Source organism: Canis aureus, chromosome 6, assembly GCF_053574225.1.
Source record: "Canis aureus isolate CA01 chromosome 6, VMU_Caureus_v.1.0, whole genome shotgun sequence".
In the NCBI taxonomy this organism is placed as follows: domain Eukaryota; kingdom Metazoa; phylum Chordata; class Mammalia; order Carnivora; family Canidae; genus Canis; species Canis aureus.
Window position 1 is genome coordinate 7,755,946 of NC_135616.1, and position 23,166 is coordinate 7,779,111.

Here is a 23,166-nt window from a genome sequence, read left to right on the forward strand (position 1 = left end):
AGTGATTCTAGTTCTAATTCAAGAAAGGAAAAGAAAATCTTCATGTCACCACCATAGGCTGGGCTCGCCTTTGCCCTTCCTCCTAGTTGGCTGTGGGCTCAAGGGTAAGGTATCTCACTCTCCTCCTTAGTAACCTCATCAGTAGAAGGGAAATGATCACACAACCTCCTCAGGCTGCGAAGTGCTGACTACCCATGCTAGGGTATAGATGGCACTTACTCAGGGAAGGAACCCTATAGATGCCCCTGTGCACACTGGCATGTCACCAGCACCCTCTGGCTCTTTCATTGCCATTCTCTATCTCCATCAGCAGCAACCAATCACCTGACTTGAGAAGTATCTCAGTCTCCGGCACTGGCAGCAAAGTTTAGGGAGTACACAGTAAAGAACCATAGCATTGTTATTGTGAATAAGGTAAGTATATGTTTCCTCAGTCAATATTTTTCTAAATTACTTAAAAACTCAATTTAAAATGCAAAAAGCTTTGTGTTTAGGGGTTGGGATTTTAAATGTGCCACTGGATGTCACTGTTGAATAAATGTATACTTGAGTAAACCAGTGTAAATTGTTGGCTATAAAAAACATGACTTAAAAAAAAAAAAACATGACTTAAAATCAAATCAGCTATTGAGTGATTGAGTGATGATGGTCACAGATACTGACAAATGATAATTCAGATAATATCATTTTTAAAACCCCCTTCCACCAAACTTATTCTTTATCTAAACATATTCTATCTTCCTAGTGATACCTGAAAAACCACCAGAAAAATGGATTTTAGGCTTTATTAAGCTTTGTTAGCCAAATTCATTTGAATGATTGCACATACACATTTAAAAACACCCAACCTGTGATATAGCTAGGCAAATACCTATATAATCAGTAAATGTACAGCTGATAATTAATGGTCATCTTGTATTCTGCAGGGAATAATCAAATACAAACACAAACATGTAACACACATAAGTAACCTTTAGAAAACACTGGAAAAAATATAACAGAAGGAAGCCATACAACAGAGCATCTGTGTTCATCACCTGATGCTTTACTGTCAGACCGTGTAATAGGCTCTAAAAGTTTGCAGCAAGGCAAACTGGTTACAAGTACTGTGGGATGCTATGGGGATGCAAGAAGAAAGCTGAAAATCACCCAGGGCCTGAGTCCTAAGAGAGCTTCAGTGTCTTTAAATATATAAGAAAATTCATTAGCAGGTTTATAACTCCAAACTGCAGGCAGGAGGCTCTAGTTTTTCCTCAGTCATTTACACTCCACTCACTTTTTGTAACACCAATGGGACCTTCACTCCAGGGTCTTTCTTTCGGTCATTGTCCAATAGAACTGTAAGTGGAACTCCAAAAATACCATTGTCTTCATTGTAAAATGGGCAAGAAAGAAAGAAAAAAGAATCAGCAAAGCACTAACTTATTCCAGTGTATCAAAGAGCTAAAATCAGAAGAAACCTGTCTTAACCACCTCGTCCTTTTACTTTCTCAGTTTTGTTTCTTTTCAGCTGGATTCCAAAGGCATCGAAAAAGGCAGTCAATTCAATCAGGGAGAGATGGCGGATTTTTTTCATATCTTCGGCAGACAGATCTCCTGCTTCAGTTAGGCCGAATCTGGTTTTCTGGACAATAAATTTCTAAAATACATATTGAAGATATTTATTTTTCACGGCAAAGGAAAATTATTATTCCCTCATTCAAATACCACCTGGACATTCTAAATCTGAATAGCAAAACATGTTGCTTATAAAAAATCTCTGAGGAGCAAGTTGCATCACAGAAAGATTATGAATGATTTCAGAACGTTTGCAGAACACTCCTGTGCTAAATTAGAAACAAAAGAGTGATCTGGAATGTACTATAACACTGTCGTCACAACCATGAAAATGTCCTTCTTCTAAGAAACATCCTGTGTTGTTAACTGATGCCCCAGGCACCACATGGAATGTACCTACCATGGGTATACATGACACGCACACAAGGCCCAATAGCTAAGTGCTCCCAGAAGAGCTTCTGACATATCTTTTCAGGGGTTTGGGGCTCTTAGTCCTTGAATCAGGTATGATCTATTCTCTTCTGCATATTCTAAAAGACTAATCTCCCCCACTGAATGTGATTGCACATTTCTGCTGAAACAGCACAGTTATTCTAACTTAAAAATCAAATTCAGATATAAAAGTCCAAGCATTTCTAAAAAAGATAAAGATATAGAAAGTACCACATCATCCTACTATCATTTCAGACAATGACATTGCTATATTCTCCATATCCACAATAGGAAACAAAAATACAATAAAATGATAACAGGGCAGCCCGGGTGGCTCAGTGGTTTAGCACCGCCTTCAGCCCAGGGCGTGATCCTGGAGTCCTGGGATTGAGTCCCACGTCAGGCTCCCTGCATGGAGCCTGCTTCTCCCTCTGCCTGTGTCTCTGCCTCTCTCTCTGTGTCTCTAATAGATGAACAAAATATTTAAAAAAAATAAAAAATAAAAAAATAAAATGATAACAAAACCCTTCAACAATCCAGAAATACTGTGAAGACTATAACATGTAAAGACTTTGTAAGATAGAGATTTTTCTTATATAATATCAACAAGTATGCTTTGCTCTGAAAAATCCTGGTATTGAATAAAATTGCCAAGGCAGAAAAATTCCAGTTGTTTCAATTATAAAGCTTTATACATTCTCTATAGGAGTTCCCTCAGTTAGAGCTTTCTTGAGGTTTTTAAATCATCTACTCATTCAATCATTCATTCATTTAGTCAGCAATTACTCCTGGGAGCCTCAAGTATTTTAAAAGTGAAACAACAAAATGTAGAATGTGGTTTGGGGCATATCTTATCCTATAAAAAACTTAGTTGTTTTACCTTCTTTCTGAGACCAAAACCTCACATAACAGTAATACATAGCAACAACAACAGAGATAAGAACCACAATCATTCACTGAGTAATTACCACTTGCTAAATCTCACAGAAAGTTCTTCACAGAAGGCCGACCTGCACCCCAGGTGACCCAAATCTCAGCAGGGGACAGCCGGATGAGGGAGCTGGGAGCCAGCATCCTCTCTTGGATGACTCTCTCTAAAGACTGAGAGGGATGCCCCTAAAACCAGAGTCCCATTGGATTCCCTCTTTTGCCCCAGAACACTTCTGTGCCCTCCAACATAGAGGCTGCTCAGGGGCCAGGAGAAGTTTTGGAGTTTGACATATGTAGGTTTAAATCCTGTTTCAGCCTCCTACTTGCTTTGGGGCTTTGGATCAATTACTCAGCTTCTTTGAGCCTCAGTTTTCTTAGCTGTAAAATGGGAGCAGTCACAGGGTGATTACAACAAGGATACCTAGTACAGCACTAGGTTGGTAGAAAGTACTCAGAAAGCCATACAGTTCTTGCCCTGCCCTCTTGTTCCCCTCCATCATGGGACTGTTGTCTGGGAATGGTCCAGGCTGCCTAGGCAAAGACAGCCACTTTTTATATGACTCATTCCCTTAGCCCTGAATCTGCCTGAGCCCTGCTGGTCATCATGCCTCCAGCTCTGATCAGCACATAATATTCAGGGCTCTATATCATGAACTCTTCACAAATGCATTTACTGAGCAGCCAACAGATCAGTGTAATATAGTTCTTTAGTGGGCTTTCAGGATATAATATCTTGGATATAAAGATACAGATATATAGATATATACATACACACTCTGAGGCTTTCAGGATAATGAAGTATATAGCTCTACTTGCCTATTTTGTAATAATATTATAAATTCTTGAGTCTATTTGATAAATTTTTAATGCCTGTCCTGCAAGTACTCACTTCTTATTTTAATGACTTGACTTTTTGCAGTAGCCCCTCTGATATGTGACTTCTAGAGGCATAAGCTAGTATATAGTTAGAATCTGCATTAACCTATAAGTAAGGATATAAAGCACATGAAAGCACACATTCAGGAAATCCTGTTTCCTCTGTAAAACAGTATTAAAGTATATACCTTTAGAACTCTTCCTCAACTCAGTCCTGCCAGGTACAGCTAGGTAGGTTGTGCAATGCACAACCATGATGCCCTGGTGTTATGCAACACTGATGCCTGCCCTCTTCCTCCACACATACATATTAAAAAAAAATCCTAGTTTGTCCCACAGAAAAGTCAGAGGAAGTTATTGGGATAATCATGAAAAGTTTTACGTACAGTTAAAGCGTAGTCTTCTTTCTTAAAATCTGACTTCTTAAATTTATTTCTTTTTGGAACTTCTGTAACCATTTCTGAATAAGATACTTCAAAGGACAGCTCTTCAGTTTCTGGTACAATGTTTTTTTCCAGATAATTGTCATCTAAAAAAAAGGATATATAATATTTTATATGCCAAATCAACATCATGTACTATAAAATAAGCACAAAGTATAAGCATGTTAGAATGTTTACGTCCAAGGAATAGCATTGGACTCACCCAGGCAATTTCAGTTAAGCAATAATGTGAGGTCACTGGACTTCCGTATGAATGAATTTCTATAATAACTATCCAAACAAACTTTCTATTTCATCTGATATCTTTAATCTTAGATTTTTTTCTCATGAAAGGCAATGAGGATTACTCGAGGAAAGCCCACAAATGATGTATTTCTTCTATATGTTCTTATGATATTACAGTTAAGTCCACCTAAACCCAATGTCCCTGTTCCTAGGGAAGTAGAAGCTTAAGGCAGAGGGAGAAGGAGCAAAAAACTCCCCCAGAATTCCTGCCTAAAATCACTTCTCTTGTTTTTTCTCCCAAACTGTGGGATGTTTGTCTCTTAGGATGCATTCGAATTAAATCTGGACTTCAGTGTTAGGTTTGTTCAGGTAAATTGATCCAAATTCTTATGATTTGATTTGGTTACCTGACCTAGCATGATATTCATTAATAAAGAGCCAAATGGGTGACAAGAAATGTCCCACATCAATGTTCTCCATGAGGTAGTTTGAAATTAAGATTCCTTGATCAAAAACAAATGAATCCAGAAATCATTTGAGTAATCCTAAACTCTGATTTCTGACTAAGATTTGGTTTGCCACCATTTCTCATTACTTGGAAAAACTTTTCATATGCGTTTAAAAAAACAAAACAAAACAAAAACTTGACTACAAAAAAAGAGAACTCATCTAAAGGAAAACCAAATACTGGGAGGAGGGGCAAGATGGGTAGGGTCCCCAAATCACCTGTCCCCACCAAATTACCTAGATAACCTTCAAATCATCCTGAAAATCTATGAATTCGGCCTGAGATTTAAAGAGAGAACAGCTGGAATGCTACTGAGAGAAGAGTTTGTGCTTCTACCAAGGTAGGAAGACGGGGGAAAGAGAATTAAAGAAACAAAAGGCATCCAAGGGGGAGGGGCCCCGTGAGGAGCCGGGCTAAGGCCAGGGCGAGTGTCCCCAAGACAGGAAAGCACCGGACCAGAGAAGCAGGAGCTGCACCAATCTTCCCGGGCGGAAAGGGGCTTGCAGGGAGTTAGAGCAGGACCCAGGAGGGCGGGGATGCCCTCGGGCTCCCGGGGACACTAACGGACACCTGCGCCCCGGGAGAGTGCGCCGAGCTCCCTAAGGGCTGCAGCTCTCAAGGCGGGCCCGGAGCAGCTCGGAGGGGCTCGGGCGGCGGCTCCGCGGAGGGGGCTGCGGAGCGGGAGGAGCTCGGGGGGGCTCGGGCTGAGGCTCTGCACGAAGCGGGCTGTGCCACCGCGAGCGCGAATCCAACAGTGCAGGCTCCGGAGCACAGGGCTCGGGGACACAGCCCAGGATCCGGCCTCCCCCCGGGACAGGCAGAGGCCAGGAGGGCCCAGGACAGCGAGGACGCTCCTGCCCCGAGCTGAGCAGATCAGTGGCCCCGCCCGGAGCCTCCCGGCCCTGCAGAGGAGAGCTCCGGAGGTACTGCGGGAGCTGACACCAGGGCTCCAGAGCTGGCCCCGCCACTGCGGTTGTTCCTCCTGGGGCCTCACGGGGTAAACAACCCCCACTGAGCCCTGCACCAGGCAGGGGCACAGCAGCTCCCCCAAGTGCTAACACCTGAAAATCAGCACAACAGGCCCCTCCCCCAGAAGACCAACTAGACGGACAAGTTCCAGGGGAAGTCAACGGACTTAAAGTATACAGAATCAGAAGATACTCCCCCGTGGTTTTTTTTTTTTTTTTCTTTTTGATTTCTGTTTGCTTCCCCCACCCTTTTCCCCCCCTTCTTTCTTTTTCTTCTCTTTTTTCTTTTTTCTTTTTCTCTTTTCTTTCCTTTTTTCTCTCCTCTCTTTTTCTCCTTTTCCCAATACAACTTGTTTTTGGCCACTCTGCACTGAGCAAAATGACTAGAAGGAAAACCTCACCTCAAAAGAAAGAATCCGAAACAGTCCTCTCTCCCACAGAGCTACAAAATCTGGATTACAATTCAATGTCAGAAAGCCAATTCAGAAGCACTATTATACAGCTACTGGTGACTCTAGAAAAAAGCATAAAGGACTCAAGAGACTTCATGACTGCAGAATTTAGATCCAATCAGGCAGAAATTAAAAATCAATTGAATGGGATGCAATCCAAACTAGAAGTCCTAACGATGAGGGTTAACGAGGTGGAAGAACGAGTGAGTGACATAGAAGACAAGTTGATGGCAAAGAGGGAAACTGAGGAAAAAAGAGACAAACAATTAAAAGACCATGAAGATAGATTAAGGGAAATAAACGACAGCCTGAGGAAGAAAAACCTATGTTTAATTGGGGTTCCCGAGGGCACCGAAAGGGACAGAGGGCCAGAAAATGTATTTGAACAAATCATAGCTGAAAACTTTCCTAATCTGGGAAGGGAAACAGGCATTCAGATCCAGGAAATAGAGATATCCCCCTCTAAAATCAATAAAAACCGTTCAACACCTTGACATTTAATAGTTAAGCTTGCAAATTCCAAAGATGAAGAGAAGATCTTTAAAGCAGCAAGAGACAAGAAATCCCTGACTTTTATGGGGAGGAGTATTAGGGTAATAACAGACCTCTCCACAGAGACCTGTCAGGCCAGAAAGGGCTGGCAGGATATATTCAGGGTCCTAAATGAGAACAACATGCAACCAAGAATACTTTATCCAGCAAGGCTCTCATTCAAAATGGAAGGAGAGATAAAGAGCTTCCAAGACAGGCAGGAACTGAAAGAATATGTGACCTCCAAACCAGCTCTGCAAAAAATTTTAAGGGGGACTTTTAAAATTCCCCTTTAAGAAGTCCAGTGGAACAATCCACAAAAACAAGGACTGAATAGATATCATGATGACACTAAACTCATACCTTTCAATAGTAACTCTGAACGTGAACGGGCTTAATGACCCCATCAAAAGGCACAGGGTTTCAGACTGGATAAAAAAGCAGGACCCATCTATTTGCTGTCTACAAGAGACTCATTTTAGACAGAAGGACACCTACAGCCTGAAAATAAAAGGTTGGAGAACCATTTACCATTCAGATGGTCCTCAAAAGAAAGCAGGGGTAGCCATCCTCATATCAGATAAACTAAAATTTACCCCGAAGACTGTAGTGAGAGATGAAGAGGGACATTATATCATGCTTAAAGGATCTATCCAACAAGAGGACTTAACAATCCTCAATATATATGCCCCAAATGTGGGAGCTGCCAAATATATCGATCAATTAATAACCAAAGTTATGACATACTTAGATAATAATACACTTATACTTGGTGACTTCAATCTAGCTCTTTCTACCCTCGATAGGTCTTCTAAACACAACATCTCCAAAGAAACGAGAGCTTTAAATGATACACTGGACCAGATGGATTTCACAGATATCTACAGAACTTTACATCCAAACTCAACTGAATACACATTCTTCTCAAGCGCACATGGAACTTTCTCCAGAATAGACCACATACTGGGTCACAAATCGGGTCTGAACCGATACCAAAAGATTGGGATCATCCCCTGCATATTCTCAGACAATAATGCCTTGATATTAGAACTAAATCACAACAAGAAGTTTGGAAGGACCTCAAACACGTGGAGGTTAAGGACCATCCGCTAAAAGATGGAAGGGTCAACCAGGAAATTAAGGAATAATTAAAAGATTCATGGAAACTAATGGTAATGAAGATACAACTGTTCAAAAACCTTGGGATACAGCAAAAGCAGTCCTAAGGGGGAAATACATTGCAATACAAGGATCCATCCACAAACTGGAAAGAACTCAAATACAAAAGCTAACCTTACACATAAAGGAGCTAGAGAAAAAACAGCAAGTAGATCCTACACCCAGCAGAATAAGAGAGTTAATAAAGATTCGAGCAGAACTCAATGAAATCGAGACCAGAAGAACTGTGGAACAGATCAACAGAACCAGGAGTTGGTTCTTTGAAAGAATTAATAAGATAGAAAAACCACTAGCCAGCCTTATTAAAAAGAAAAGAGAGAAGACTCAAATTAATAAAATCATGAATGAGAAAAGAGAGATCACTACCAACACCAAGGAAATACAAACGATTTTAAAAACATATTATGAACAGCTATACGCCAATAAATTAGGCAATCTGGAAGAAATGGACGCATTCCTGGAAAGCCACAAACTACCAAAACTGGAACAGGAAGAAATAGAAAACCTGAATAGGCCAATAACCAGGGAGGAAATTGAAGCAGTCATCAAAAACCTCCCAAGACACAAAAGTCCAGGGCCAGATGGCTTCCCTGGGGAATTCTATCAAACGTTTAAAGAAGAAATCATACCTATTCTACTAAACCTGTTTGGAAAGATAGAAGGAGATGGAGTACTTCCAAATTCATTCTATGAGGCCAGCATCACCTTAATTCCAAAACCAGATAAAGACCCCACCATACATATTGGTCTGTATATTACAGACCAATATCCCTGATGAACATAGATGCAAAAATTCTCAACAAGATACCAGCCAATAGGATCCAATAGTACATTAAGAAAATTATTCACCATGACCAAGTAGGATTTATTCCCAGGACACAAGGCTGGTTCAACACCCGTAAAACAATCAATGTGATTCATCATATCAGCAAGAGAAAAACCAAGAACCATATGATCCTCTCAATAGATGCAGAGAAAGCACTTGACAAAATACAGCATCCATTCCTGATCAAAACTCTTCAGAGTGTAGGGATAGAGGGAACATTCCTCAACATCTTTCTTTTTAAAGTTTTTTTAAATTTTTATTTATTTATGATAGTCACAGAGAGAGAGAGAGAGAGAGAGAGAGAGGCAGAGACATAGGCAGAGGGAAAAGCAGGCTCCATGCACAGGAAGCCCGACATGGGATTCGATCCCGGGTCTCCAGGATCGCACCCTGGGCCAAAGGCAGGCGCTAAACCGCTGCGCCACCCAGGGATCCCCATTCCTCAACATCTTTAAAGCCATCTATGAAAAGCCCACAGCAAATATAATTCTCAATGGGGAAGCACTTGGAGCCTTTCCCCTAAGATCAGGAACAAGACAGGGATGTCCACTCTCACCACTGCCATTCAACATAGTACTAGAAGTCCTAGCCTCAGCAATGAGACAACAAAAAGACATTAAAGGCATTCAAATTGGCAAAGAAGAAGTCAAACTCTCCCTCTTTACCGATGACATGATACTCTACATAGAAAACCCAAAAGCCTCCACCCCAAGATTGCTAGAACTCATACAGAAATTTGGTAGCATGGCAGGATACAAATCAATGCCCAGAAATCAATGGCATTTCTATACACTAACAATAAGACTGAAGAAAGAGAAATTAAGGAGTCAATCCCATTGACAATTGCACCCAAAAGCATAAGATACCTAGGAATAAACCTAACCAAAGAGGTAAAGGATCTAAAAACTACAGAACACTTCTGAAAGAAATTGAGGAAGACACAAAGAGATGGAAAAATATTCCATGCTCATGGATTGGCAGAATTAATATTGTGAAAATGTCAATGTTACCCAGGGCAATGTACACGTTTAATGCAATCCCTATCAAAATACCATGGACTTTCTTCAGAGAGTTAGAACAAATTATTTTAAGATTTGTGTGGAATCAGAAAAGACCCCGAATAGCCAGGGGAATTTTAAAATAGAAAACCATAGCTGGGGGCATCACAATGCCAGATTTCAGGTTGTACTACAAAGCTGTGGTCATCAAGACAGTGTGGTACTGGCACAAAAACAGACGCATAGATCAATGGAACAGAATAGAGAACCCAGAAGTGGACCCTGAAATTTATGGTCAACTAATATTCGATAAAGGAGGAAAGACTATCCACTGGAAGAAAGACAGTCTCTTCAATAAATGGTGCTGGGAAAATTGGACATCCACATGCAGAAGAATGAAATTAGACTACTCTCTTGCACCATACACAAAGATAAACTCAAAATGGATGAAAGATCTAAATGTGAGACCAGAGTCCATCAAAATCCTAGAGGAGAACACAGGCAACACCCTTTTTGAACTCGGCCACAGTAACTTCTTGCAAGATACATCCACGAAGGCAAAAGAAACAAAAGCAAAAATGAACTATTGGGACTTCATCAAGATAAGAAGCTTTTGCACAGCAAAGGATACAGTCAACAAAACTCAAAGACAACCTACAGAATGGGAGAAGATATTTGCAAATGACATATCAGATAAAGGGCTAGTTTCCAAGATCTATAAAGAACTTCTTAAACTCAACAGCAAAGAAACAAACAATCCAATCATGAAATGGGCAAAAGACATGAAGAGAAATCTCACAGAGGAAGACATAGACATGGCCAACAAACACATGAGAACATGCTCTGCATCACTTGCCATCAGGAAAATACAAATCAAAACCACAATGAGATCCCACCTCACACCAGTGAGAATGGGGAAAATTAACAAGGCAGGAAACCACAAATGTTGGAGAGGATGTGGGGAACCCTCTTACACTGTTGGTGGTAATGTGAAATGGTGCAGCCACTCTGGAAAACTGTGTGGAGGTTCCTCAAAGAGTTAAAAATAGATCTGCCCTACGACCCAGCAATTGCACTGCTGGGGATTTACCTCAAAGATACAGATGCAGTGAAACGCCAGGGCACCTGCACCCCGATGTTTCTAGCAGCAATGTCCACAATAGCCAAACTGTGGTAGGAGCCTCGGTGTCCATCGAAAGATGAATGGATAAAGAAGATGTGGTTTATGTATACAATGGAATATTACTCAGCCATTAGAAATGACAAATACCCACCATTTGTTTCAACGTGGATGGAACTGGAGGGTATTATGCTGAGTGAAGTAAGTCAATCGGAGAAGGACAAACATTATATGTTCTCATTCATTTGGGGAATATAAATAATAGTGAAAGGGAATATAAGGGAAGGGAGAAGTGTGTGGGAAATATCAGAAAGGGAGACAGAACATAAAGACTCCTAACTCTGGGAAACGAACTAGGGGTGGTGGAAGGGGAGGAGGGCTGGGGGTGGGGGTTAATGGGTGATGGGCACTGGGGGGGGCACTTGACGGGATGAGCACTGGGTGTTATTCTGTAAGTTGGCAAATTGAACACCAATAAAAAATAAATTTATTATATAAAAAATATTTTTGAAAAAGAAAAAAAAAGGAAAACCAAATACTAAAAAAAGAACAGCAAAAAGAAATAATAGAATACCTAATTAATCTTACATTAAACATTAAGTGGAGAAATTTGCAAATCAATAGATTTTAAAATTTTAACAGATACTAATCATAAATACAATAAATGGATGCAATAAAAACAAGAGATGGCCAAGGGGGAGTTTTGATTTTCACTCATCATACAGAGGATTGCATTTATTTATTTTTTAAAAGATTTTATTTTATTTATTTATTCATGAGAGACACACACAGAGAGACAGAGACACAGAGGAGGGAGAAGCAGGCTCCTCGCAAGGAGCCCTATGTGGGACTTGGTCTGGGCCCAGGATGATGCCCTGAGCCCTAGGCAGATGCTCAACCGCTAAGCCACTCTGGCGTCCCAGAGGTTTGCATTTAAAGAAGAAAACCGATTGTTAAAAATACTCTACTTCTCTCTGTTTTTTTTTTTTTTTGTAAAGATTTATTTGAGAGAGAGAGAGAGAGTGTAGAAGCACATGAGTGCATTGAGTGGGGAAGGGGCATAAGGAGAGGAAGGGAGGGAAGTAGACTCCCTGCTGAATGCAGAACCCAGTGTAGGGGTTCAACCCCACAATCCCCAGATCATGACCAGAGCTGAAATCAAGTCAGATACCCAACCAACTGAGCCACCCAGGTGTTCAATAATAACTTCTGAAGGCTCTATAGACAGATTCTTCAGAGTGCAATTATTACAGTGTTCCAAACCAATAAACCACTCCAAGTAGACATTTATCTTTTAGTGGCATGATTTGAACTGAGTAACAAACATCAGAACATTTTCATCACCCCAGCTTATTTGGATTTTGAAGCTAATGCTGAAAGCATGAAGTTATGTTGTAAATGAGAAGTGGCACATACTTAGGAAAAAGCTCAGAGAATCACCAAAGTAGGGCCTTGTAAGAGCCTAGTTCCTATAAGGAGGATTTCGGGTTCCATACTGAGCCCATGTAGCACACCCAACACTCAAGTGAAAGAGGCCCAGTTAAAAGCTAACCCTGTAGCCTTGTACACACACTAAGAGCTGCTGTGGTGCTGTATACACTTGAGCATTAGCAGAGAGTTTTGGAAGTGTCCTACTTCTGGTCCATTTGCAACTATTAAGCAGATCCAGATTACTTGTGAAAAAGACCTTAAATCAAAGACACTCCCCAAGTGAGTAGTTTCTAAATGATGTGATGGCAGTGAAGGAGAAAAAGATTCTGCTTCCAATTTGGCTCAATTAATTTTGTCTGGTGCGATAGAATGGGGTGTTTGGAGCTGGCAGGGAGTGAGTGCTGGAGTGATAAAATCAAAATAGGAAAAAAAACCCACACATTTTGCCTTAACAAAATCACTGTTAACTTTACTGAGTGCTAGAACAAACGCAAGAAGATACAGTGTAAGTTCAATATAGAAGGATGTGTCACTCACCACTCACTGCATTCTGAACTGACTGTCCAGGGTCTGGAGATCCATTGGAATGAACTGGTAGAGCTGGAATAGTCTCAAGTATAGACTGTGAAACAAGGGAAGATGAACACAAGACATTTTACCACATAAATACAGGCCACCCCACATTTCAATCTGATTTATATTCTGCAGGTTACAAAAGTTCTTTTCACACAAAGCCATTCTTGATTTCATACTGGGCCTGCACCTGATTTTCTGTTCCTGTGTTCAGTCCAAACCTGTATAGCTCACACAAGTTTCTCAATGGAGAACTTATGTCAAGGCAACTGTGTCTTCTTAGCTCTTGAGAATTTGCTGCTCATACCCCTCCTCAAACGTAAAAATTAAATGCTTGATGTCACATGGTTTGACAATTACAGTGTTATTCTTGATGTGGTGGGCACACGTGTTGGTCTTAAATCCCAGGTGATGACATAGCTAGATGGCTAATGGAAAGGACTGTGGGGCAAGACTGCTGGGATTCTAGTCCAGGTTCTTACTGTGTGACTTTGAGCAAGTCACTCGAGTTTGCTATTGTTTAATCTCCTAATCTGTAAAATGATGATGATAATAGAACATATGAAGAGGTATTAGGAATTTTAAATGGCTTATCCTGTTTAAATCACAATAAGCAATATCTGATACAGACTGAGCACAATATGAGGGTTGGCTATTTTTTAAAATTAACATATTGACTCCTCCATGACAAAATACAGAGTGATCATGACTACCAAAAACTTTAAAATGTTTTCTAGTTCAGTTTCTAATTTGTTACTTTCTTTACCAAGATACTGCCAAAGCACTGTCCTCCCCTCCAATATTATAAGAAGTTGAATGTCTTTTCTTTTTTTAAAAAAAGATTTTATTTATTTGAGGGAGACAAAGATAGAGATAGAGATAGAGAGAGACAGAGACACACCATGCATGAGTGGGGGGAGGGGCAGATGGCAAAGCAGACTCCCCGCTGGTTCAAACCCAGGACCCTGGGATCATGACCTGAGCAGAAGGTAGATGCTTAACTCACTGAGCCCCCCAGGTGCCCCAGAAGTTGAGTATCTTTGTAAAGCCCCATGAAGCTAGTCAACTGCTCAAGTCTGGAGGGTATTAGTAAAAAATTGATACACAAATCCTGCCATTTCTGTCAGTATTAATGTTAATGTGGGAGTTATTATCTATGAATGTGTGATGATGAAAAACTGCTATTCAATCAGAAATCTTTTATGTACTACTCAATATAATGTCTGTTCATTTTTCCTGAGTCTGATGTTGCTTCTTTTATTCTCATATTTATTTAGTAATAACTGAACATCTGCTTCATGAAAGATCCTTTATCATATGTTACAAATTATACAAAGGAGTCTCAAATTCTGAGCCTTGTGTTCTCTTTTTCCTATTTTATTTCAAAGGATATGACACACTCCTGATTGTGTAAAAAATCAAGTAAATACATGTCAATTATTAAACACAGATTTCCAATTACTATAATTGGTAGAAGAATGAAAAGACACGAAAAGGTCTAGAGCCATACAATTCATTGTCAATCAGATTTTTGGTAGCCCTAAAAACTAAACTACAGAATAAAGATTACCTATACACTAAAATCTTTAAAATGATATGGACCACGTTTCAGTAGTCTTCTCAAGTTTAAAAAAAAAAAAAAAGCTTTCTCGAACTTTGAAATAACTCACCTATGGGAGACAACTCTTGAAAACCTAGAGACATTTATCTACAGGATGAAACTGATGGTTTGGGATGCTTAAGCTTACTAAATGTCAATTCCGTAAGCTGTGAAGTAGAGAAGTGTCCATCTGCTGAGTTGGTTTACTTGGCCTCTAGCCAACCTACTGGACTGAAGGAGTGTACCTGCCCTTTGTAATGTAAATTATTCTGGGCCTATCTTAGAGGAGGCAGAAGTTTAAATTGTGATCCCTGCTCTTGAGCTATTATTTATAATGAGGAATATAGAGTAACATTTATGGAACAATGTTAAAAAACAATCAACCTAATGCTAAGAGCTAATTTCTACAACACAACTATATGTTTACTGGAGGGTAATGGAGAGAAAAGAGGTGCAGCCTGGAAGGGTTTCACCCAGAGGTGGATGAACCTGAGCTGGAACTCAAAGCATGGTGGAGAAGACTTACAGAAGCAGAGATGGCTGGCAAAAGCATTTAGGCCTGAAATGGAGGTATACACATTTCAGCTACATGGCATTGTGGAGAGACTGGTGTGCCAGGAGTTGAGACAAGGTATTAGAAAAATATGAGAAATATTTTGGTCAGGATGGTCAACTCAAATTATTAGAAGGCTTGGAAAGCCAGGTAGAGAAGTCGAGACACTCATAACAGTTAAAACAAAGCAGAACAAAACAAAGGAACATTTCATGTGTTAAAGCATGGATATGATGAAGGAGAAAACTACTAATAGATGGACTCTGAGTTCTGAAGTAGGTTGAGTGAAAAGGTTAGGTGCTTGGTATTAATAGTTTTAAAACATCCACTCACCCATTAAACAATGCTAGCATTGTTTAAATTTTTACTAGTTATTTTAATATACTGGAAATATTAATGCCACTCCCATTTAATTCACACTTCCTTTGCTTGTCCATAACAGATCCTACCATTTCCCTGTGTCTAAACACAAGAAGCTGGGGCTTCAACTAGTAGGGAAAGGCAATGTTTACCAGCCAATGGAGCTTGCTCTGTTGCCCAAATCATGCAGCACTGGGATTGGAGAGTAAAATATATGGGGGATGATTATTTTAAATTCCAACCTGTAGAAGGTTGGCACTACCTGCTTGAGTTCTCTCAAAACTAGATTTTGAGTGTATGACATTTTTTTTTCACATGAAAGAAACACCATACCAAACATTTTCCACGTTCATTACTTGCAGGAAAAAGTCACTGACTCAGAAGATGCTTCTGACCTTCCTGACTAGCTGCTTCTTTTCTTCTCAAGGTTTGAATCTATGTGTTATAATTTTATGTATAAAAGCTGCTTTGAGTTAATACAGATAATAAGGTTGTCTTTCTTCCCTTTCTGTACCTGAGATCAGAACTGATAAATCTACATCTTGCCAAATTCCCCAGAGGTAAATGTTTATTTTTTAAATTGAAGTATAATTAACATACAGTGTTACATTAATTTCAGGTGGCAATATACTGATTCAACATTTCTTTTTTTTAATTTTTTATTTATTTATGATAGTCACAGAGAGAGAGAGAGAGAGAGAGAGAGAGAGGCAGAGACACAGGCAGAGGGAGAGGCAGGCTCCATGCACCGGGAGCCCGACGTGGGATTCGATCCCGGGTCTCCAGGATCGCGCCCTGGGCCAAAGGCAGGCGCCAAACTGCTGCGCCACCCAGGGATCCCATGATTCAACATTTCTATTTACTTTTCAGTCTTTATCCAGATAACTGTACTCCTCATCCTCTTTATCTATTTCATCCATCCTCCTACCCACCTCTCCTCTGCAATGCCACTTTGTTCTCTGTATGTAAGAATCTGTTTTTTGTCTCTTTTCATTGTGTTCATTTGTTTTGTTTCTAAAATTCCACATATGAGTAAAATCATATGTTGTTTTTCTCTGTCTTACTTCACTGAGCGTTACACATCCTATAGACCCACCCATGTTGTTGCAAATGGCAAGATCTCATTCTTTTTTATGGCTGAGTAACATTCCACTGTATATATGTATACAACATCTTTATCCATTCATCTATAATGGACAATTGGGTGACCTCCATATATTGGCTACTGTAAATAATTTTGCAAACACGGGTGCATATACCTTTTCGAATTAGTATTTTTGTCTCCTTTGGGTAAATACTCAATATCTCAGAGATAAGTAAGTCACATTCACTGACAAATATGCATCAACTTTGAAATAAAACCAACAATATTACAAAATATATCCACATGTGAATTTAAAGGCATTCCAATAATATTGTGGATTAAAAATGAAATCACATGTGAAATTATAAGAGTTATAAGAAATTTAAGACAGTAAGAGCATTATATTCCAAAAATTCATGATAAAAGATAAACTATTATTCAGAGATTAATTCTTAACCTTAAATGCAAATAAAATTTAAAATAAATGTTTATAATCCAAGAGACTAGAAAAAATTATACAAGTAGAACTAAGAATGAATGAAAAATCAATAAAAATTAAATAAATACAACAGAAAAGGTATACCTCATTAATTAAAGGTAGTGACTTCCTAAAAAGTACTGCTGATATAGGCAATTATAGCTCTAATTGGGATAAAAGACATAAATATTAGAAACAAAAGAGGAAAAATAGCTACCTCACAGAAAATTTAAAAATTATACACCTAAATAAGTGTGTATATTTTTATATATGTGTGTGTACACAAACATCATATATTTAAAATGCTAAATAAAAAAAAAATAAAAAAAAAATAAAATGCTAAATAAACTGAATGTTTTGCTGCAATGAATATACATTACCAAAACTCATACCATTTAGGATAGAAAGGAATATAACTACAAAACCATATTCACTGAAAAAGTAATCAAAACACTGTCTACACTGATGCCAGACCTTGGAGGTTTCATAAAAATATTACAATACAAACTTAAATATAATGGAGTTTATAGATTATATATTTACACCAAAGTTTAATATCTGGATCCAAAATACTGAAAAAAGTTTCAAAGTCTTAACATATTCATTCCAAGATTAGTATAACTCTGTAACAACAAAAAGAAATTATATATAGGCTAACCCCGCTATTAGAATCCCACTAATAGTTGTTAAAAATGCGAAAATAGTACAATATATTACATAATGTAATAAAAGAATAATATTAATAAGTAGGGTTTATTTTAGCAACAAAATTATAATTCAATATTATAAAGACTTATAAACAGAATATTATTTTTGTAAGATTTTATTTATTTATTCATGGGAGACACACAGAGAGGCAGAGAACAAGTAGAGGGAGCCTGATGCAGGACTTGATCCCAGGACCGTGGGATCAGGACCTGAGCCGAAGGCAGATGCTCAACCACTGAGCCACCTGGGAGTCCCTCTAAATTCCCTTCAGAATTTTCTAAAGAAATTGCTTAACAAAGAAAAATATACTTATTTTAATAGATGATGAACAATTACTTTATATAATTCAATCTCTAGTCCTGATAAAAACAACTACAAGACTCAGAAACCTAGAACTAATATTCTTCTTAATAATGAAACTTGGAAGAATTCATGAGGAAATCAAAAACTTATCAAATGATCCCCATTAATTATTATTTAGTGTAATAAGTGATTGTGGTCAGTCCAAAAAGACAGGGAAAAGAAATAAAATTACTATTTTAAGGACTGAGTAAAGAAAACTTTCACTATTTCAGATAATCCGCAAAAATTATAAAGTCAAATGAAAAGTTCTTAGAATTAAAAAGAATTTTCAGAAAGGAAGCCATAAAAGATAGTTTTGTGAGAAACAAAAAAAGATGATGATGAGTTTCCGTACTAAGGAAGTAGTAACAGGGAAAGAACGGAGTAGAAATATTCTCACTTTACAAGACAAAATCCACAGGTCTCCGATGAGCATGTAGAGGGATCATGTAGGCAGAATTGAGACAAATGTTTGGGGATGGTGCCCTGGGCTCATGGTACCACCAAGCTGAGACACAATACAGGATCCTGTGCAAAAGCCTTATTACAGCAGGAGTCTCCAGTCACAGGGGCATCACAGCACAACTGCAAAAGGTCTATTTTTTTTTTAAAAGATTTTATTTATTTATTCATGAGAGACACACAAAGAGAGAGAGAGGCAGAGACACAGGCAGAGGGAGAAGCAGGCTCCATGCAGGGAGCTCGACGCGAGACTCTATCCCAGGACTCCAGGATCACGCCCTGGGCCAAAGGCAGGCGCTAAACCGCTGAGCCACGCAGGGATCCCTGCAAAAGGTCTATTATAGGTAACTCCTCACTTCAGTAGCTCTCAGAGTTTGTGGATGACTTACTTTGTTTCCATCCATCAGTAAGTAGGGTGCACTCGAAATTATCTAAAACAAAGACATGCTCCCTCATTTGCATGTCAATGCACAATCTTAAATAGGAAAGTAGCAGCTGAATTTAGAGCCTGGTAGGTCAGTCACTATGAGTAAGCCCTAGCCCATCTGTGCCATAACCTGTAGGGCTATTGATAAGTTACTCATTGACAAATGTCACATTCTTTTATGGTGTTTATGTGATCACTGTGTAACAAAGCAACCTCAAAACCAAAAATCTAAAAACACAACAGAAAAGCTCCTTCACCTGGGGCTAACAGCATTGTCTCTCTGAACAATGGGGAATCTACTGAGTGTGCTGTGCATGTGAACATCAACCATCCTTTGTCTGCAACTGGAAGACAGATAAGAAACTACTGTGCAGAGGTTCATGTGAATGGGCCTCCTCCAATTCCATGACTGATGTGCTTTTGCCAGCCATCAACTTGCCATCGAAAAACCAATATCATTGAACAGGGTCTCTCACTACTTCCAGGGCACCGTATCACCTCCTGGCAGAGCACCTGCACAGAGACACCAAGTGGGGATGTCCAGTGGTTCTGCAGAGGCGTGGGGGTGAGAGACTGATAAGATTTTCTGACAAAAGAAAGGTACAAGTTCTGTTACTCAAGGCCAAGAGAGTGAATGTGTCTGAAGTGGAGGATGTCTATGAGTGAGTCCTGCCTGAGATCTAAGGCAGTAACGCTTTCAGTATCAGGATGAAGGCTTTCTAATCTATCCTGCAGAGAAAAAGGACTTCTGGGTTAAATGGCAGAATAAGGCCGGATTATTGGTGTGAACACAGCCAAGAGGACAAATAGTAACAGACTCCTCCCCAGGCTTGATATACGCAGAGAACATCCTTTGGTTTCTGACTACAGTGGTATTAATTTATGGAGTTCTTTTTGAAACTGAGATCTAGTCATTCCTCAGTTTTGAGTTTCCTACTTCCTATTAAAATGTCAGTGGGTCTCCTGGAAGCTGTGGTTTCTCTGCAATCTCAGTTCAAGTTTTTCTTATCTGTTTTGAAGAAATCGCTTCTTCCTGCCTTGAACTTTCAACTTTGCCCCAATGTGCAACTATTTGGGCATGCGATGACTTACCACAGAGCCACTCCTGGGAACTATGAAACTCCCTTCTTCATCTTGGGACCCACCTGACAGGGTGGTACTGTTGAGAGAAGCATCATCTGTCTAAATGGAAAAATAAAAGTAGTCTTCTTATTCAGGTTAACACTTCTGTGTATTACACTATGTATATATGTTTAGATGTGTGTGACACTATACGAAGTTGTGACTGCCTGGGCAGGGACAAATGTATTCTGTCCTTTAGAGAACACTGCTATGAGTACCTAAATGCCAGGCCCTTTGACAGACACACTGGCCCCTGTATCAGACACTGCTATTGTCTGCCACAAACTCCTTTTTTCCTTAACAATATCTTTTTTAAAAAGATTTATTTATTTATTTATTTATTTATTTATTTATTTATTAGAGACACACAGAGAGAGGCAGACACACAGGTAGAGGCAGAAGCAGGCCCCCACGAGGTGACTGATGTGGGACTCAATCCCAGGACCCCAGGATCACACCCTGAGCCAGAGGCAGAGGCTCAACCACTAAACCACCCAGGCATCCCTCCTTAACAGTATCTTGGTTTCATTCCAGGAGTTAAACCAAAGAACTTCATTTCTAGGCATATTCAGTAACATGATAGGAATAGCATAGCAATGACCTTTAGGCTGTCACCTCTAAGTTGAAATCTTGTGTTAGTAAATGTGTCATTTTGAGTAAGTACTCCTTGGATTAGATTTTGTTCCTTACAAAATGGCTTCTTTGCAGCTAGGAGTGATCATGTGACAAGTGTGTTCAATGAGAGGTAAATGTAATTTTACCAAGAGTGCTTCCACAACAGCTAGGCTTTCCTGACCAAAAGGAATAGGTTCAGCTCATGTACATTCATGATAGCACTCCAGGTGACAGCCTAGTGTTGCCAGCTATCTTATTTGAATAAGGATGATGTCCATGGCAATGGACAACAGAGGTAGAGGATCAAGCCCACTTGGGTTTGTGCTAAGGCATCATCTAATACCTTGCCAGACTTGGACCACCAAATCTCCATGTGAAGCAAAACAACTCCAACCCTTCCATTACATATGGCCAAACACGTCTAATCTTAGTTTTGAAACACTCCCCATGATTATCTTTTGCAGTGCCCAGAATTCAGTAGCAACAGTATCAGGTTATGTTTTTCATTTATAAAGCTAGAAATAAGAGATTTTTTTATTTAGTGGGCAATGGCTTCACTAAAATTTAAGACATAAATATTCTTTACTGAAGGAAGCTTATTACAAAACAGAATGTATTTGATACTTATGAAGACATACAGTATTTTTTTCTTTTAAAAAAACTGTCATTTGGGGCACTTGCGTGGCTCAGTCACCTAAGCACTATGGCTTAGTGATCTGATCTCAGGGTCGTGAGATGGAGCCCTGTGTTGGGCTCTGCATTGGGCATGGAGCCTGTCTGAGATTCTCTCTCTCCCTCTCCCTCCGTTCCCCCCCCTACACTTCTTTCTCTTGCTCCAAAAACAAAATAAAAACCTATCACACACCTTGCTTGACTACATTTTCTACATTTCTTATAGACAATAGGCTACTTTATTATAAAATGAACAAAGAGTCTTTTATTGAGAGAGAGAGAGAGTGAACGCACACACATGAGTAGGGGGAAGGACAGTAGGAGAAGGGAAAAAAGAATCTTAAGCAGGCTTCACACCCAGCGTGGAGCTCACAGCAGGGCTTGATTTCATGACCCTGAGATCATGACCTGAACTGAAATCAAGAGTAGGGACACTTAACTGACTGAGCCATCCAGGCGCCCCAAGAACCTTTTTTTTTAAGGGACAAATAAAACCTGAGAACTAGTATAAGAAATTTAAGTCAAGATAGCGGACTGAAAATTATCTACTCCCCTCCCATTTCCATCACTGAAAGTGGCAGAAAACATCTATGTTTTTAAAGGAGGACATTTTTGATAGCACTGGAAACCAGCAAAGAATTCCACAGCAGACCACCTCAGAAATTTCTAGATAAAAAAACAAATATAATTGGTTTGGTAAAATAAAACTCTCTACCCAAGAGTAGCATAAAATATTTCTAGAGAGGGAGGAGAAAAACACGTAATACGGAACTGTACAAGGAATAGAAAGGGTCCCAAGTAAATAGTTAAAAGGTTTGCAAAATAGAAGCCAAGTGGACCAGCCCCTTAAATATGTAGATAACCCCTAAATACAATGCCAGAAAATCTCCCAAAATGTAGCCCAAATAAAATGAACTAATTGCCCTGAGGGGGGGTTTCCCACTGTGAATATACGGATCTAAGAGAGAAGGAAATCAGCAGGCCGCAACAAAAGACATGGAGGGGAGATTGAAATGAAACCAATTTTGCCTGGAAGTAATAAATTAGGTTCTTCATCCCTGTCACCGGTTTGGCATCTGGGAATAATGTTTACTATCTGCCTGCTCTGACACCTCAAAGTCAAGTACACCCCACTTATAAGAACACACAATCAGTAATCTTGGCCTTTGGGAAAACTGATCTGCTCAAGTGCAGAGGAAGCATACAACAATTTACTAATCAATTAAAAATTAATAAAGTCCTGTACTATGATTCTACAGAGGACTTTAGAGACCACAGTGCTATAGTTTCACCTGACAGTGTGCTGGTACCTTCTGCCTTGTAGAACACTTTCCACCCTATCCTTCCTTGGATGGAGTATCTGGTGGGTCATCTCACCCTCCTGCTGTGACAGTATTCTCAATGGATGGCAGTACAAGAGAGGGACTGGGGAGCTGGACAGGAAAAAACACTCTGGATCCACAGTCTTGGTCAGAAGCTCTCTTTGCACTGGGGGAAAAACCTAAAACCTGAAACACAGGCTGCACCCCCCCGCCCCCATCAGGAGATCTGCACTTCCCGGACCAGATGGTTCTCACTTAGGCAGACACTTCACTGTTTGCGTCACTTATTATTACACATTCTCAAAGCTGACATTTCTCTACACAAGATGTTTATATTTGAAAAATAACTGGAAAAAACTAAATATTTATATC

At 39.6% G+C, this 23,166-nt stretch overlaps 1 protein-coding gene across 20 annotated transcripts in view; it reads right to left on the reverse strand.

Moving 5' to 3' along the window:
- Nucleotides 1–23,166, reverse strand: part of ARHGAP28 (Rho GTPase activating protein 28) — a 257,341-nt gene that overhangs the window by 43,418 nt on the left and 190,757 nt on the right. For 18 of the 20 annotated variants that reach the window (XM_077900033.1, XM_077900028.1, XM_077900031.1 and 15 more), the window contains 5 exons: nt 20,156–20,245; nt 13,014–13,098; nt 4,182–4,324; nt 1,474–1,639; nt 1,277–1,368 (listed from right to left, as the gene is read on the reverse strand). In XM_077900033.1, the coding sequence (XP_077756159.1) occupies nt 1,277–1,368; nt 1,474–1,639; nt 4,182–4,324; nt 13,014–13,098; nt 20,156–20,245 (576 nt within the window). The remainder of the gene's footprint in view (nt 1–1,276; nt 1,369–1,473; nt 1,640–4,181; nt 4,325–13,013; nt 13,099–20,155; nt 20,246–23,166) is intronic. The other 2 variants (XM_077900021.1, XM_077900018.1) reach the window with 1 other exon arrangement.